The 18613-nt window shown below is 43.6% G+C and overlaps 1 protein-coding gene across 1 annotated transcript in view; it reads left to right on the forward strand.

The window, feature by feature from the left end:
• The window catches only part of STYX (serine/threonine/tyrosine interacting protein), a 32197-nt gene extending 13584 nt beyond the window's left edge, over positions 1-18613 (forward strand). Inside the window, exons 3-11 of the mRNA XM_063118169.1 lie at positions 4-57; positions 3614-3711; positions 6211-6271; positions 12291-12327; positions 13646-13685; positions 13777-13827; positions 15414-15486; positions 17227-17311; positions 17930-18613. Of these exons, the coding sequence (XP_062974239.1) occupies positions 4-57; positions 3614-3711; positions 6211-6271; positions 12291-12327; positions 13646-13685; positions 13777-13827; positions 15414-15486; positions 17227-17311; positions 17930-18000 (570 nt within the window). The 3' untranslated portion in view covers positions 18001-18613. The remainder of the gene's footprint in view (positions 1-3; positions 58-3613; positions 3712-6210; positions 6272-12290; positions 12328-13645; positions 13686-13776; positions 13828-15413; positions 15487-17226; positions 17312-17929) is intronic.

The following is an 18613-nucleotide window of genomic DNA, read 5'->3' on the forward strand; positions in this document are numbered from 1 at the left end:
AAGGAAATTTTACCTGGGTTGTTCTTAGGCCCATATTCTTCAGCTATGAAAAGCAAGGTAGGTATGTCTGACTAACTTTTATGCCGAGCACAATTCTGCAAAGTACATCAATCACACCCAGACTGCACCTAGGCTCTGGGACACCCTCCAGGACAGTTCCCAAAGGGATAACTGTGTTAACATAAGCAACAAAGAGTCTCCAGGCACCTTCACAGACTTAACATATTTATTATGCCACAAGTTTTTGTGGACACAGTCCACTTCAGATGCATGAAATGTTACCCTTAATTGGCAGGTACATGGTAATGCTCAGAGGTGAGTTTGTAAACACTGAGGTCTGGAGGAATTGAAATGCAATGGCTTTATTTAACCCATTGTGGGTTGTCATGTTGTCTCTTGGGAGTTTTTTAATCCACAATGGTTTATTTGCCCCAAATAACCCACTCTAATAACCCGTAATCTGCAGAATGGGTTATTTAACCCCTTGTGCATGATCATGTTGTCTGTGGAACACTGTGGGTTAATATGCTCGTTTATAGAGTTGAGTGGCAAGAGCAGTTCAGATCGCTATCACCACTCTATTCTTTGCAGACATTCTCTGTGTAATGGAAAGAGCGCTACTGAGGCATTGGGAACAGCTGAAACTGGCTACTGTGGTAGCATCAATGGGTGAAATGTGCAGCTGTGTTTTAGTAAATAAGAGAGAACGCTACGGTGATATTGGGAACAGCTGTTGCGTGCTTGCGCGGGAGGTTTAAACAGGCTTAAACACTGGAAGATGGGATACCAGCGTGCTTGCGCGGGAGGACTGCAGCAGGGTGGGGGGATAAGTCAAATTACACACACCAGTTTAATAAGCTAAGCACAGTAGTTTACTGGCCTATTCGCATGGAGGGCATTGTGGACTACTTTAAAAAATAAGCTACTGTTCATAGTTTATTAAGCCATCAGGGATTAAAATGACATCCAAACCCACCCAGTAATAATTACCTTAACAGTGGCTACTCACAAAACCATTGTTAGGTAGTGCAGGTAGTCGCCACAGCTTCTCCTGTAATGCGAACCCAGCAAAGGTGGTTTATGCTAGAGTTAAACAACCTTTTCATAACCCGTGGGCTGTTTTAGGCTTATTGCTTAACCATCACATAAGTGACGTGAGAAGCCGTGGCGACTACTTGCTGTGGCTTGAAAATTCAAAATGGCCACTGGCACATGCCATGGCCTAAATAAGCCATGGTGGGCTGTGGCAATTGTGTGAACTGGCCAACTGTATCAGGCACACAATTGCATGTATTTGATTTTAAGCCCTCAAGGTGCTACTGAACTTTTAATGTCATTAGGGGATTTGGAGCTAAATGCCATCAATACGCTAATGACACGCAGCTCTATCTCCCTGTGACAACTGAATCAGGTGAGGCTGTGCAAGTCCTGGACCAGTGCCTAGACTCAGTAATGGGCTGGATGAGGGCCAATAAACTGAGACTAAATCCTGGCAAGACGGAAGCCCTGTGGGTGAGTGGTTCCCGAGTCCGGGAGACAGGCTCATTGCCTGTTCTGGATGGGGTTGCTCTGCCTCTGAAAGAACAGGTTCGTAGTTTGGGGGTACTCTTAGACCCATTTCTGTCGTTGGAGGCTCAAGTAGCCGCCACGGCTCGGAGTGCCTTTTACCATCTTTGGTTGGTTCGCCAACTACAGCCTCTCCTGGACAGGGATAGCATGGCCACGGTGGTACAGGCATTGGTAACCTCAAGACTGGATTACTGTAACACACTCTATGTGGGGCTGTCCTTGAAGCTGCTCCGGAAGCTGGAGCTAGTGCAGAATGCTGCAGCTCGGCTGTTGTCTGGAGCTGCCCCTTTCCAGCATGGAACTCCTCTGCTGGGGGAACTGCACTGGCTGCCTATTCGCTACCAGGCCAGGTTTAAGATTCTTGTACTTGTGTACAAAGCCCTAAAGAACTTGGGACCAGGATACCTGAGAGAGCTCTGCCTTCTCCCTTACCAACCTGCCCGGTCACTGAGGTCATCCGAGGGCCTGCTCCTGGTGGTTCCACCTAGATCCATCCTCCGATTGGAGTCCACCAGGGGAAGAGCCTTCAGCGTGGTGGCGCCCCTCCTGTGGAATTCCCTGCCCCTGGAGGTCAGACAGGATTCAACCTTGGACTCCTTTCGGCGCCTCCTGAAAACATCTTTATTCCAAGAAGCCTTTCTTTAACATGCAGCCTTGGATTTCTGTGTTGTTGTTGTTTTTGCTTCTTTTTAAATTTTGTTTTAACTGTTTTATTCTGTTTTTATTTTCATTTTTACCTTGTACACCGCTCCGAAATTTTTCAATGGGGAGCGGTATATAAATATTCTAAATAAATAAATAAATAATGTAACCGAATGTATTGCCTTATTTATTTATTTATTTATTTATTACATTTTTATACCGCCCAATAGCCGAAGCTCTCTGCGCGGTTCACAAAAATTAAAACCATAATAAAACAACCAACAGGTTAAAAACACAAAAACAAAATACAGTATAAAAAGCACAACCAGGATAAAACCACGCAGCAAAATTGATATAAGGTTAAAATACAGAGTTAAAACAGTATAATTTAAATTTAAGTTAAAATTAAGTGTTAAAATACTGAGTGAATAAAAAGGTCTTCAGCTGGCGACGAAAGGAGTACAATGTAGGCGCCAGGTGGACCTCTCTGGGGAGCTCATTCCACAACCGGGGTGCCACAGCGGAGAAAGACCTCCTCCTAGTAGCCACCTGCCTCACTTCCTTTAGCAGGGGCTCACGGAGAAGGGCCCCTGTAGATGATCTTAAGGTCCGGGTAGGTACATATGAGAGGAGGCGTTCCTTCAAATAACCTGGCCCCAAACCGTTTAGGGCTTTAAATGTCAATACCAGCACTTTGAATCGGGCCCGGACCTGGACTGGCAGCCAATGAAGTTGTAAAAGGACTGGTGTGATGTGGTCTCAGCCAGTCCCTGTTAGTAAACGGGCTGCCCTGTTTTGTACCAGCTGAAGCTTCCGGACCGTTTTCAAAGGCAGCCCCACGTATAATGCATTGCAGTAATCCAAACGAGAGGTTATCAGAGCATGGATAACTGTAGCTAGGCTATCTCCGTCCAGATAAGGGCACAGTTGGTATATCAGCCTAAGCTGAGAAAAGGTGCTCTTTGCCACTGAGTTCACCTGTGCCTCAAGTGACAGTTCTGGATCCAAGAGCACCCCCAAACTACGGACCCGATCCTTTAGGGAGAGTGCAACCCCGTCCAGGACAGGGCAAACATCACCTCGCCGGACAGATGACCCACCCGCTAACAGTACCTCCATCTTGTCTGGATTGAGTCTCAGTTTGTTAGCCCTCATCCAGTCCATTACCGTGCCCAGGCACTGGTTCAGAACAGCCACTGCCTCACCTGGGTTTGATGAAAAGGAGAGGTAGAGCTGGGTATCATCCGCATATTGATGACACCTTAAGGCATTCCATTGCCTTTATGGAATGTCAGCTAGTTAAATATCTACTTCCAAAGATGCAATCCTGTAACTTTGAAATTTCTTTTGCCATTGTTGTATCAGTCCTAGTTTTCACTTCTTTCAAAATTTTGTTTTGCAGCTACCTATACTTCAGAAACATGGAATCACCCATGTAATATGCATACGGCAAAATATTGAAGCAAACTTTATTAAACCAAACTTCCAGCAGTCATTTAGGTAAGGAACCTGTAAAACACTTTTCTCAAAATGACAGCCTTGAAGCCTAGTTAATATCTGTTTGTGTGCCATTGTAACTCGACTGGCAGTATCCAACACTGCCGCCAATGTGCCTTTACTGATTATGTTGTACCAGCAGGACCCACCGCTGGCGCAACAGGAAACTCGTGCTTCCTAAAGCAGCCCCGGAAATGAGCCAAAACGTTCCTTTCCAGAACAGGGCAGATCGGTGGACCTCTGTTCTGCAAGGTCCACTGGCGTTGTCCATCCTGGGAATGGTAGTCTCAGCTCACCTCATTGCTTATTTATTTATTTATTGCATTTTTATACTGCCCAATAGCTGAGGCTCCCTGGGCGGTTCACAAAAGTTAAAACCATTCAAAGTATAAAACAAACAGTATAAAATCCTATCTTCCTGTTGCACTGGTGATTGATCTGGCAGCTGCACAGGCAGTGTTGGATACTGTCCATCTTTTACACTGCAAAACAGGATTTTAGGCAGGTTTTTAGGTAATAAAAGGAGAAAGATGCTGGCTCAGACCAAAGGTCTATCTAGTCCAGCACTCTGTTCGCACAGTGGTAACCGCATGCCTGTGGGTTGCCCACAACAGCAAATTCACCCTCCTGCTTGTGTTCCCCAGCAACTGGTATACTGAGGCATACTGCCTATGACACTGGAGGTATTTTAAAGTGTCTCTATGGGTCATAGTAGCTGGCATGTATATCACATGCCAGTAGTCTAGAGAGTTGAAAATAGAGATCCAAGGAAGTTTATGATTATCTATCAGCCTTCCTCAACCTGGGGCGCTCCAGATGTGTTGGACTACAACTCCCAGAATGCCCCAGCCAGCTGGCTGGGGCATTCTGGGAGATGCAGTCCAACACATCTGGAGCGCCCCAGGTTGAGGAAGGCTGATCTAGTTCAGTGGTTCTTAACCATTTTTGAGTCACGGACCCCTTTGAAAATCTGGTGAAAGCTATGGACCCCCTCCCTTGAAAAATTCACATAAGCACATAAACACAACTTTGCATGCGATGAATATACTTTGTTTTATTGAAAATTGATTGCCTCATACATTGTATGACATACACAAAGTATGAATAAAGTGAACAAGCTTAACAAAAAAAATACGTTTCTCACTCTTTTTCATGCAAACATTAATGGCCACTCCATACAAAAATGAAATACAATCATCACGTGCAAATTAAACAAAACAAAACTTTAATTCTGCTCAAAAGTTCATTTCAATGAGAAGCCAATGGGGGATAGGAAATCCTCCCAGGGCCCCCCTCAATGGAGTAAGACATTGGGACATTGCCCTCAATGGTACTTACTTCTGAGTAGACACACAGAGAGAGCCAGCCATCAAGCAGAGAAGGAATTCGCTCTCACTCTCCGCCTCCAAGGCTCCAGGCATGCTGGGCAGGAAAGAACAGGGAAAGCAGAAGAGAGCACATGGAGGGGAGCCAAGTTCAAAATGGCCACTGAGTTCTTTTAAAGACACAGCGTTTTAAGTTTAAAAAATCAACTCCAGTGATTCCCTTAATATAGTCAATATCATTTTTTATTTGACTTTCACAGACCCCCTGAAGCCCATCCATGGACCCCTGGTTAAAAACCCCTGATCTACTTTGTTTCCCCCCACAACCTGCATTGCGAGTGAGAAAAGGGGGGATAATGGGATTCCGTTATGATGTGAAGGCAGGGCTGTATGCTGTGCTAATTGTACAGTATGTTCTGTTGACCCCCTTGGAACTTGAGGCTTCTCCGCACTTCATATTTCCTGCTGCTGTGATTCCAAAATGGCATCTGTGTGACATGTTCTTTTTTTATTCCTCTTTTCAAGACTCATTTATTTCCACTTGTGTTTCAACAGAGGAGTGAGTAGGAAAGTAGGACTAGTGCTGTCATTTTGCACCTCCAGTGCCCCGGAATTTAGATACAATTATAAGGACATGTTTTGACATGGGTTTTGTCAAGGAATGTGGTCCTTCCAGTTCAGCATGGTCTTCGCTGACTGGCAGTGGCCTTCTAGGGCTCAGACAGGAGACTTTCCTTCCCAGCCTTGCCAAGGATTGAACCTTGGGCCTTCTGTATTCAAAGGATATGCTCTACCTTGAGTACAGCTCTTCTTGGTGGCAAGGAACCTTGGGAGCTGCTTTGCTGTAGTGAAAGGGCAGAAGGAAAGAGGATACTGAACACTTCCTCTGCCAGCTGCTTTTCTCATAGAATCAGATTCTTCCACAAGCTGATTCTGACTATGAGGTTCCAGACCTGGTTTGATGAATGCATTTTGCAACAGAGAAGAGGGTCATCTGGCAATCAAGTTGCAGCAAAAGATGTAGTTTAACCTGTGTTAGGAACCCACCTTTTAACTTCCCATTCTTGATACCTTATCAGTTTCAGATGATAAGAAAAACATTTTCCAGGCTAAATATTAGCACTCAAGAAGATGAGCTGTCCTAGTGGTGTACTTAACACACTTATTTTAATTGTAGGTATTTAGTCTTGGATATTGCAGATAATCCCATTGAAAATATAATACGGTTTTTCCCGATGGTAAGTATTTATCATGACTTGTGAGTTGAAGTGTTTCATATCATACCTTTCAGAAGTGTTGTGATTTCATGCAGCCCAATGAGTGAATGATGAATGAATGAGAGAGAAGAAGAGGCAAACTTTCTCTGAGGTGTTTCAGCTGAATGAACAAGTAACTTTATCCCTGTGGTGAAACTAGTAGCAACTGACAATAATAATATTATTATTATTATTATTATCATTTATTTATATAGCACCATCAATGTACATGGTGCTGTACAGATAACACAGTACATAGCAAGACCCTGCCGCATAGGCTTACAATCTAATAAGTTGTAGTTAACAATAAAGAGGGAAGGAGAATGCAAACAGGCACAGGGAAGTGTAAACCGGGTAGGGTAAAGCTAATAGTATAGAGTCAGAACAAACTCAATATTTGAAGGCTATAGGGAAAAGAAAAGTTTTTAGCTGAGTTTTAAAAGCAGTGATTGAGTTTGTAGTTCTCAAGTGTTCTGGAAGAGCGTTCCAGGCGTAAGGGGCAGCAGAAGAAAAAGGACGAAGCCGAGTAAGGGAAGTGGAGGTCCTTGGGCAGGCGAGAAGCATGGCATCAGAGGAGCGGAGAGCCCGAGCGGGGCGATAGTGTGAGATGAGAGAGGAGAGATAGGGAGGAGCTAGACCGTGAAGAGCCTTGAAGGTCAGCAGGAGAAGTTTATATTGGATTCTGGAGTGAATTGGAAGCCAATGAAGAGATTTCAGAAGTGGAGTGACATGGTCAGAGCGGCGGGCCAGGAAGATGATCTTAGCGGCAGAGTGGTGGACGGAGACCAGCGGACTGATGTGAGACGAAGGAAGGCCAGAGAGAAGAAGGTTGCAGTAGTCCAGCCGAGAGATAACCAGTGCGTGAACGAGAGTCTTGGCAGAAGAGACAGACAAAAATGGTCGAATCCTGGCAATATTATATAGGAAGAAACGACAGGATTTAGCTACAGCCTCGATGTGAGGAGTAAAGGAGAGCGAGGAGTCAAATATAAAGCCAAGACTACGAGCTTTCTTGACCGGAGTAAGCGTGACATCGTTGACAGTAAGAGAGAATGAGAGGTGAGGAGAAGGTTTAGGAGGAAAAACAAGCAATTCAGTCTTTGCCATGTTAAGTTTCAAACGACGATGAAGCAGCCAGGCTGAGATATCTGAAAGACATGCTGAGATACGATCGTGAACATCAGGAGAAAGTTCCGGAGATGAAAGATATAATTGTGTATCATCGGCATACAGGTGATATTGGAGGCCGTGAGATTGAATAAGCTTGCCCAAGGGCAGCATGTATAGAGAGAACAACAACGGGCCAAGCACCGAGCCTTGAGGAACCCCAACTAAAAGGGGAAAAGAGGAGGACGAGCTGCCGTTAGCCGACACGCTGAAAGAGCGACCCTCTAGATAGGAGGCAAACCAGTTATAGACAGAGCCACAGAGTCCAAGGTCATGGAGGGAATCTAAGAGAAGATCGTGATCAACCGTGTCAAAGGCTGCGGTTAGATCAAGGAGAATAAGAATGGAATAATGGCCTTTAGACTTGGCAGTAAGGAGATCATTGGTGATCTTGGTAAGGGCTGTTTCAGTGGAATGCAAAGGACGGAAGCCAGATTGAAAGGGATCCAGAGCAGAGTTATTAGAGAGAAAGTCAAGACAACGAGAGTAGACCAGACGTTCCAGGATCTTTGAGACAAAGGGCAGGAGGGAGACAGGTCGGTAGTTAGACAGTGATAGTCGATCAAGAGTGGGTTTTTTGAGAATGGGAGAGACTGTAGCATGTTTAAAAGCAGAAGGAAATGAACCAGAGGACAGAGAAGAATTAATGATGTGAAGCAAGGACGGGAGAATAGCGGGGATAAGATTAATAAAGACGCGAGAGGGAATCGGATCACGGGAACAAGTGGAAGGCTTCGATGAGCGCAGTATTTTAGACAGTTCATCAGCTGAGACCGAAGGGAACGCCGAGAGAGTTGAAGGAGGAACTGACAGGTGAGGGGCAGGAGCTGGAAGCGGAGCAGAGTTGGCTAGATCTGAGCGTATAGTTTGGATTTTAGCATTGAAGAAAGAGGCAAAGTCGTTGGCAGACAGAGAGGCGGGGAGAGATGGCGGATTAGGCTTCAGAAGAGAATTGAAGGACGCGAAGAGCCGCTGAGGGTGCTTAGCATTTGACTGGATCAACGTTGAGTAGTGCTGCTGTTTGGCCAGTGAAATGGCAGAAGAGAAGGAGGAGAGAACAAATTTGTAGTGGACAAAGTCCGCCCAGTCCTTGGTCTTACGCCACAGGCGTTCGGCTGCCCGGGAACAAGAGCGAAGGTAGCGGAGGAAAGAGGTGAGCCACGGTTGGGGTTGAGAGGGGCGAACTGTCCGAGTTGTAGATGGAGCAAGATTATCAAGAGTTGAAGATAAGGAGGAGTTAAAGGAGGAGACGGCTGAGTCCAAGGAGACGGCTGTGTAGACAGAAGGGAGAGAGGAGGCTAAAGACTGAGAAAAAGCCTCGTAGTTGATAGAATGCAGGTCACGACAAGGGCGTGAAGCGGGACGTGAAGGAGGGGGATTGTGAGTGATATTGAAAGAAACTAGATGATGATCTGACAGAGGAAAGTCAGCAATATAAAAGTCCAGGACAGAGCAGTTCCGAGTGAGGACAAGATCCAGACAGTGTCCAAGGGAATGAGTGGGTGCTTCAGAGCAGAGCTTAAGATCGTAAGAGGAAGATAAGGAGCGAAATCGTAGAGCTGCAGCATCGTGAGGGTCATCCACATGGATATTGAAGTCACCCAAGATCAGAGTAGGAGAGTTGTCAGAGAGGAGAAAGGACAGCCATGAGTCGAGATCAGAGAGAAATTTAGAGGATGAGCCAGGGGGGCGGTAGAGAACTGCAACCCGCAGTCGCAGCGGAGTGAAGAGTCTCACCACATGTGCCTCAAAGGAGGAGAAGCAGTGTGAAGGTGGAATGGAAAGAGGCTGGAACTGGCACAAACTCGATAATAAAAGACCCACACCACCACCTCGACCCTCTGGGCGACTCGAGTGAGAGAAAGAGAGTCCTCCAAGAGAGAGGGCAGCAGAGATGGCGGTATCATGGGCAGGGAGCCAGGTTTCAGTAAGAGCAAGGAGGTGGAGAGATCTAGAGAAGAACAAGTCCTGGATGACAGGGGCCTTGGAAGCAATAGAGCGACAGTTCCATAAGGAGCATGAGAAAGGCAGCTGTGAGGGGGGGAGACACCGAATAGGAACTAAGTTGGGAGAGGTGAGCTTGGAGCGAGCCATAGGGAACAGATATGAGGAGAAAGTAATTAGGAGAAGAAATGGGGAGAGAGATAGCAAGTAGGCAGGGAAGTAAGACATGCGCAGGACGGGATTAGCCAGAGCTAGCCTGGCCAAGACCAGTGTTAGCAAGCAAGAAGGTAGGTATAGTGAAGTGCAAACAGCTGGGGTATGTTACGGCAGTCACATTGCCAGACTAATAACCTGACAGTGCAGGAGAGCATGTCTTGTAGCAGCGGTGGTGAAGACCGGTCCGGGGCTGGGGTTCTACCTCTGAGGTAAGGAGTTCTGCTTGGCGGCTTCACGCCCACGGCTGAGAGCCACAGGCCGAGAGCCCTTGTGCTCTCGCCCTTCGGCTCGCGCCGAAGGCTCGCGCCTCCAGCAAGCTGGAGACTCAAGTACCTGGAAGAGGCGAAGCACAGTCTCAAATTCAAAGTCACAGCGGCCAATCACAGTTCCCCAATAATCAGCTTCCCTGCTAGGCTGCTAGGCTTAATTGCATGTGCTCAGTTAATATAAGGAGCATTTTTCTGCCCAGATTTGCATGGCTGATTTTTGTATGACTTTTCCCTACAGTGTCTACATAAATGAATAGCTTTGTAGTTCAGCCCGATTGGTAATATTGTTAGTTGCCTTGGTTACAATCCACTGGGAAGTTCTCTTGCACAAGCTACATTAAATGAATGGGAATTGCAGAAGAACTCAGTGCTTCTTTTGCCCAGTCCCATCCATCTTAATGTGCTGGAGAACCACCCAGTGGCTTGTACCGATGGCGACTGTCATAACAACACCATGCTTCCCAAGGGGAAGAGTCAAAGCATTTGATTCTTGGCTCAATATGGTAATGTTAATCCACTAATTCATTTTGGAGAGATTTGAATTGCTTTTACTGCATAATCAATCGTACGTTTCAGCATCCGTCTTCACTAGTGATGGGTGAACTCACCCTGTCTAAATTCATAATTTGTCTCACCAAGTTACAAATCCGGCATTATAAATTCAGACCAAAGTTCTGTTATTACAGAATTTCATAATATCTTCAAGCGCTTGTAAATGTGTGTCACCCGAGGTGCGTGTTGGGAATACGGCAAGTGAGAGAATGTTTCACAGCATCAAGTGTCACGACGCATCCTTTTCTGATTTGCTGTTTTGTGTGTTTCATTTACAATAATAATTTGATGTGAAACCAATGGGCAGAGGCACCCCCTACCTACACCCAGTACCTCTTAGCCTTGTGACTCCCTCATGATCACGAGTTAAATATGCAAGTTCAGAAAATGGTTGAGCACTTGGAGACAACAATCTTACCTATATCCCTCCTGGTGTCAGCCAGCACCCAAGTCTAAACTTTTACATTCCCAAAAAAGAGCCATAAGTGTGAGAGAGAATCGTTGAATTAGGAATCCATACAAGTCTACCTGGCTGTTTCTTCAAACACAATTAGCTCTTGCAGGAGGCCCAAGTGAAGCCTTTCCCCATCTCTTAATTGGTAAAGTTAGTGTACATGAGAAAAGATCAAGACCGCTAGGCTACAAACATCACCGTGGGAGGCTTGGTCCGTTGTGGAGGGTCCTTGAGTTGTTTGCAGACTTGATTGGGCTCCGTGCTAGTGCCTCTGAGGCAGTAGTTTTAAACCTTAGGAATTGTTGCTATAGATGTGAAGCTGCTGAAAGCAGCAGGTGTTTGGGGGTCATCATTGCTTTCAAGAATTTTTGGTGATGCATAGTATGTTTTGTATTGTCTCTCTAAGAAGAACGTTGTTAGTGGGTTTTTTTTTGTTTTTTTAAAAATATTTTTTATTTTCTACAATACTTGAACATACAGCATTACAATTAAAGAAAACAACATACTACATGAATGTTGAATAAATGTTGAATACATAATATCATATCTAAATAACATAATCAAACTTAACATATAAGTGCACCCCCCACCTCAGGATCTCATTCCTGATTCCAAAATCTCATACTTTCTTCTGCTGGCGGTTTCCCACTTCCCTTAGAAAACACAAATATTAGGAACTGTTTCCAAATTCCTTCAAAATCATTTGTTTTAGCTATACCTCTTCTCCATTTAATATTACAAGTCAATTTATCGTTAACAGCTATATCCCATACTTCTTTATACCATTCTTCAATAGAATATTCCCCTTGAATCTTCCAGTTCCTAGCTACAATCAATCTTGCTGCAGTCAGCAAATTCGTTATCAATTCCTTAATTTCTTTTTTACATTTTAAATCTTCAAATAGTGACAGTAATGCAACTTTTGGTGTTCATTCTATCTTCATTCCCACAATTTCTTCAGTCTCCAAAAACACCATCTTCCACAATCTTTGTACGTAGTTGCATTCCCACCACATATGTAAATACGTTCCTTTTCCCCCACATCCTCTCCAACAATTTGCTGATTGCTGATTATTTATCTAACCGGGGTTAGGTACCACCTCCATATAATTTTAAAATAATTCTCTTTTATTCTTACTGACATATTTCTGAACGCTCTTTGTTTCCATAGTCCCTCCCAGCTCTGTTGTCCTATTTGTACATTCAAATGTTGTTAGTGGTAACATAAAGGAGAGCAGTTATTTCTAAGCATTTTAAATACCTTAACATTCTTTTTGGAGCTAAAGATTTTTAAAATTTCCCAGTGCACATGGTACACTAGAACACACACATGTTGATTGGCTGTATTATTGCAAAAACATCTAAGTTGGCTGTAATAGGAATCTCTTTTTCTCTTTAGACGAAGGAGTTTATTGATGGGAGTTTACAAAATGGAGGTATGTGCCTTCGATCATCTACCTACCTAACTTATCCAACGCTTTTTACAGATAAGTTGCTCTTTCAGGCTATATGCACGTAGATGTGGATGCATGGGGCATATGATTTGTTACAGACCCAAGTCAAAATGGATCCTTTCTATTGCAACTTGAGTGATCCTTGTGCCTCCTAGGGCGGTTTTTCATAGTCATATAATAATGCCTTCTGGGAACAGATCTACCCTTGCTGTAGGGTGCATAACAGTAGATAGAGAAGTGCTTTCTAGTATAGCCTTCACTGCCCAGACTCCTTAAACCAGCCTTCCGCATTTGAGAAAGGGATACGTATCTGTCTAAATCAGCCTTCCTCAACCTGGGGCGCTCCAGATGTGTTGGACTACAACTCCCAGAATGCCCCAGCCAGCTGGCTGGGGCATTCTGGGAGTTGTAGTCCAACACATCTGGAGCGCCCCAGGTTGAGGAAGGCTGCAGAAGGTCATTTGGGTAGATCACCATGTGACATAGAAGCCTTCCTTGGGATAATCAGAAGGAAAAAACAGTTTCCCAGCCTCCTGCTTAGGTGGGTTAAAATGTTTATGCTGATTTTACTCCTGGTTTTCAGGCAGTATTGGTTGTGCTAATTGTTTAAATGAGTGTTGATAGGTTAGATTGTTTTGCATTTGGATTGTATGTTTTAAAATGTATTTATATAGAAGATGTAGATCCCACCTTGACTGAATGTTCCCCAAAACAGTTTATAATGGACTATAACACACACATCCCAGCAGTCTTTAGTCCCCTGGCCAATGGCAGAGGCCAGCGTGGGCCTCCCTTCAGCTCGGCAGTGACAGGGCATTGGCAGCCGTGCATTCTTTCTGGCAGGGAGGGGGTCAGCAGGCTCCCTGCAGCTATCCCTTCTTGGGCTGATAATGGAACCAGTTCCTTAGGGAGGTTGTGGGCTCTCCCACACTAGAGGCCTTCAAGAGGCAGCTGGACAACCATCTGTCAGGGATGCTTTAAGGTGGATTCCTACATTGAGCAGGGGGTTGGACTCGATGGCCTTGTAGGCCCCTTCCAACTCTGCTATTCTACGATTCTGTGATGGGTAGGAGGCCAGCCAGTCTGGTCCTCTTCCTTGCCATGGTGTTCTTCTTGGGAGGGAGGTGCTGTGGCCTCCCGATGGCCCTAATCCCCTGGTTGATGCTTGTAAGACTACTTGGCAGTCCCACTATGGACTGAACGGGTGGGGTAGGGGTTAAAATTAAATAATAAAAATACCAGAGTTAGTGACTCTGTAAATTCTGGCTGGCTTGTGTAAAATAACTCTCTTCATTCTCAGGAAAAGTTCTTGTCCATGGGAACGCAGGGATTTCTAGAAGGTAACAAAGTTCACTGTGTTGTTGTCTTTTTAAAAAAATATTCATAAGGCATGGCCAACATACCTTAATTGGTTTATTTGTTGCTTTTCAGTGCTGCCTTAGTTATTGCATATATTATGGAAACATTTGGAGTGAAGTACAGGTAAGGAAATGCATTGTGACCTTCCTTACACCCTGCTGAGGGATGGGATTAGCTTATTTGTAGAGCATTTGCTTCCATGTTTAAGGTCTCCAGTTCAGTCCCTGGCATCTCTAGGTAGGACATGTGCCTGAAATCCTGTAGAGCTGCTGGAACTTAGTGTAGAGTCTGCACTGTAAACAGTACTGAGCTAACTAAACCAGTGGTCTGGTTCTGTATAAGGCAGCTTCTTATATTCTTACCATAAATTATTGGTCTTCAACTAGTGGGCCACGACGTGGCCAAAATGGATTTCCTGAGTGGCTCTATCGTTTAAATAAATAAATAAATAAATAAATGCAATTCAGCAACTAATTACACCACTGCCAGGACTCATAACTACCTGGGCCAATTCAAGTTCTACAACAGCAAGCAATTAAAAACAGCTGGAAATAGCCAACTTGGAAAGTAAGGAGCAGCATAAATTTCTACGACGTTTTGATACTGTATATCTTTTACAAGAGAAAAATCAATATAATTATTCCTAAAACAAAACATAGCTGCATCTGATGCAAGCAGTCTGACACACTTGAAAATGAAACCGTGTCAGGGGTTGGGAATAAAAGGCCCGCCTTGGCAGGTGTTTTCCCGCTGTGCCAGGCCAAGTTCCTCTTCCTTTTTGTCTCTCCTTCTTCTCAGCCTTTGTGGCAGCCGTGGGTGCCGCTGTGCTCAGCAGTGGCAATGCATGTTGGAGTAGGCTTGCTGTTGCTGCTTCTGAGGCAGATGGCCACCATGAATAGCAGGCTACCTGACCCTTTCCCAGTGTTTGAAATAGGTAGGGGGCAGCGGGTGTAGTGAGTTTGGCATTGGCAGCCTTCAGGGTAGAGTTTGGGGTAAAACTGCAGTTCTGCTTCCATTTCACAAGCATAGGCAACTCATACTGAATCAGGCATTGGTTCATCTCCCCTAGTATTGCCAAATCCGAATTTCAGGGGCTCTCCATGTTCTTGAGCAGCGATGGTTTGCAGCCCTGCCACCTGAGGTCTTTTTGTGAGTAGTGATGCCGGGACTGAACATGAGACATTATGCATGCAAAGGAGGCGCACTGCCCCCGAGCCATGGCTCCTCCTAGGAGGACCTAGTTGTGCAGAAAGAACAATACCTGTTTTCAGGATGGTTGCCAGTTCCTTGTGCAAGCAACTTGCCCTCCCCCACCCCCCAGCCTTGGCTGATCATCACTGGTATAAAATGGGAATGTGTGGCACTCCTCACATGACTGCTGTGAAGGTGAACCTGATGAGATTAAGTAGTGTTCTGCATTTCAATTGGCCTTTTGATATTCTCAATGAATTGTGCCCCTGATCAGTGCTTAGGGCGAATATCAGGAATTTCACATGCAGCATTTTCTATCAGCCTATAAGTACCTAGTTGTAGATGTCTCTTCCTGAAGTTAAGCAGGTCTAGGCATGGCTAATACCTGCATGATTGCTTGAGAGCTCTTGTCATTCTAAGCTTCCTGAAGGGAGGGAAGAATGCAAACATAACTAAACTAAAAAAACATACCAAGAAAATGAGTCAGAAACTGGAGGATATTTTTTTTTTTCTTGTAGGGATGCGTTTACGTATGTACAAGAAAGAAGGTTTTGTATTAATCCCAATGCTGGATTTGTTCATCAACTTCAGGTGAGTAGTTTTCCTAATAGTTGATGGTTTGAGCAATCCTGATGTTATCCAAGAATTGGAAATGCAATCACATTTGTTATGACTTCAAAGAAAAAATTGGCTTACATGTTGCCTGGCTGTTGGTTATTTTTTTCTAACAATAGTTTTGGGTATTAATTTTGGTATATTAGTGTTATTCCGCTCTTTTCTTGGACACTGTATGTTTGAGAATGTGAGCAATTAAGTCCTAGCTGGATAGCAAATGTGAAATACACAAAACAGAAACCTATGACACCTAAAATAAGGAGTTTATGAACTTCAATAAACACAAAGGCGTTTAGAGATATAAAATTTCTGGAAATTTTGAAGCCATGGAAAAAAAACGTTTTCCCCTGTTTTTTCCGGCGGGGGGAAGATGAAAATTTTCAGAAAAATTGAAATAATGCAATATTAGCACTTTTTACAGATTGAAAGTTGCTTTGTTACTTTAGGAACATTAATTATGTCCAAGCTGGTTTGGCATACAATTATTACATTTGGTATATTAAAACTAGTGTATTCAAACAATTATTACAAATTTAATTTACTTTTTTTACTTTTTTTTGGTAACAAATGGAGCTACAAGCTCTTGAACTGTTAGGAACACCTGAACTGTAAGGAACCTCTTTGGTTCTGCCAGTTTATGAGGAGCAGGCAAAAAACAATTTTAAAAAACAACTGAAGAAACCACCAACATTAGTAACAAAGAAAATTATTTATGTCTCCGCTAGTCCTTCAGTGTCAAGACATAAACCCCCCATTCCCATAAAAAGAACAGAAAAATGAGGGGGGACGACCAAGATTCAATGAATATGCATGAAATTTAATCAGACTCATTTTCTGACTTATAGCTATCAGTATTAGTTTCAGTCTCTGCTTCCATGGCAGTGCTGCCCCCTAGAGGCAGAAATGCATCTTGCTCTTGCGTTTGAGAGTTGTAGACTCAGTTTGCAACCTAGGACTTGCTTGTCCTCGGTGCACAGACATTGTAATAACCTGTTACTGTACAGTTTTTAGAAATCATTTGGAGAAGTAAATATCTGAACACCTTGTCTTAAACATTTTATTCATCATGCTAAAATAAAACATCCCGTAATCCGTTTTTTCTTCATTTTTTTCAATTTTTCAGAAAAAAAAAAAAGCTTCGGAAAAAATGGGGGAAAACCCAGTTTTTCTGAATTTTTCCTGGTTTTTTCCGTGCCTTCACATCTCTACCCAGGTTGCTGAGGATTCCGCAGTAACAGCCAGTCAGTGTTGTTAGTCCATCTGGAAAGGCTTACAGCGACTTTGTGCGGGGCGCTAGTTCTCAGCAGGGATCCTGGAATTGTTTATTGCTAAGTTTTGATGCTGGTGGTATAGGAGGAGTCCTTTGTGTCACAGTCTCCATCATTCTCTCACATGCTCTGTGTTTAATCTATTCTGGAAAGCCAGGTGCTGTCCTGTGTTGTCCTGCTCCAGGATCAAACGTTCCAATTCTGGCTTGATGTAGCAGATCTGTTCCTGCTTGAATTGCATGTGTGTATATTGTTTTCATAATGGTCTAGCTGCAAAACAGTTGCTTCTACTCATAACATTTCTCTTCACACACGCCTCACCTCAGTTTCTTGCAATATTCCAGCCTTCATGTCTGCTAGTATCTATGTTTTCTTTAGCCCTTTAGTGCCAGGGTTCCATTTCAGGTGGATTCCTACGTATCCAGTCACTCTGCCTTCTTTTGTTTAGGAATATGAAGCCATCTATCTAGCAAAGTTAACTATTCAGATGATGTCACCTCGGCAGCTGGAACGATCGCTGTCTGTTACTACAGGTGAGCAGATATTTCTAGATCTATTTCTCCATCCTAAAATGTTTGGTCTCATGTACTTGGAGCTCTTATGCACTGCTGATTTGGGAGGGAGCTGCCTTGTTCACATCTAACTTACAAATTAAATTATGAGGAGCCTAGCAAACCTGGCTGATTTTTGCCACATGCTCACCTTTGGGCATGAGAAGCCACCTTCAGTTGGCTGAGCATGATATGAACTAAGATAGAGCTGGTTCATATTGGATGGAATCAGTTTGCATTTTGGCAGTGCTCTTGCACAGGTACGTAAATGACCCTGTAGCCCAAGGTGGCTGAAATATGTTCAGATATGGGAAGGGAGGGTACGGTGATTGGATGCCAAACAAAACAAAAAATAAATACCTTAATTGTAGCATGTACATATAATAAACCAGTATGTATTAACTAGTTTGGTACATTTAAAACAGGCATTTCTTTTTTAAAATAAACAAATTTGGGATTTTTAACTTTATCCCTGTAAATAGAATTTTGGGGGGAACCAAAGCATTTTGCAGAATCGGCTCTGGTTCCACTGAAACTAAGCTTTTTTTTCCCTTTTGGAAAACTTAGGCCAGCTTCTCAGCTACCCTGCATGTTTTACAGGAAGTCTGAAACGAACACATGAAGAGGATGAAGAAATCAGCAATATGCAAGCAGCAGCTCAGAACGGTTGACACTAAGAGCGCCCTGGACTTGTTTCTCATGGCAGCTGCTAATCACAGCAAGATGAACAACCGGATTGATTTTTTAAAAATGGAAGAATCCAACTTTCTTATGCAAACCTGCCCTCCAGGAGTACACCAGGCAACCTTTTTAGGGTATTGGATTCCTCAGCTGACTAGATGGCACTGATTGTTTTACTCGGGGGTTTTTTTTTGGTTTTGTTTTTTACACTTTATAGTTTTACCCTAAACCAAGACTTTGGACTTGCAAAGAGGTATTATTGCAATAATGCACTTTTCATACTTGAAATTTCTTTATTTGTATTGATAAAGTTATTACTTAAGCAAAGTACGAGTTGGGGGGATGATTTGTTTATAAAGTTTTGTGTAATTTATAACAAGAGTCTTTAGTAAAAAAAAGAAAAAAACAAACAACTGCATAAAACTCACTGTGGGTTGTATTTGTTTAATTTTCCAAGTTTAGGCTTCAGGCAGAAGCAAACAAGTCTTAGCAGCTCTCAAAACGTATTGCTGTGACCATCATGAAGTAAAAACAGTGGGTTCAGTGTCGTGGAAGTATTATAATAGAAAACTCAGATTTTCTTTCAAATAAAGTGGTTGTTCT

Source organism: Elgaria multicarinata, chromosome 2 (assembly GCF_023053635.1).
Source record: "Elgaria multicarinata webbii isolate HBS135686 ecotype San Diego chromosome 2, rElgMul1.1.pri, whole genome shotgun sequence".
In the NCBI taxonomy this organism is placed as follows: Eukaryota; Metazoa; Chordata; class Lepidosauria; order Squamata; family Anguidae; genus Elgaria; species Elgaria multicarinata.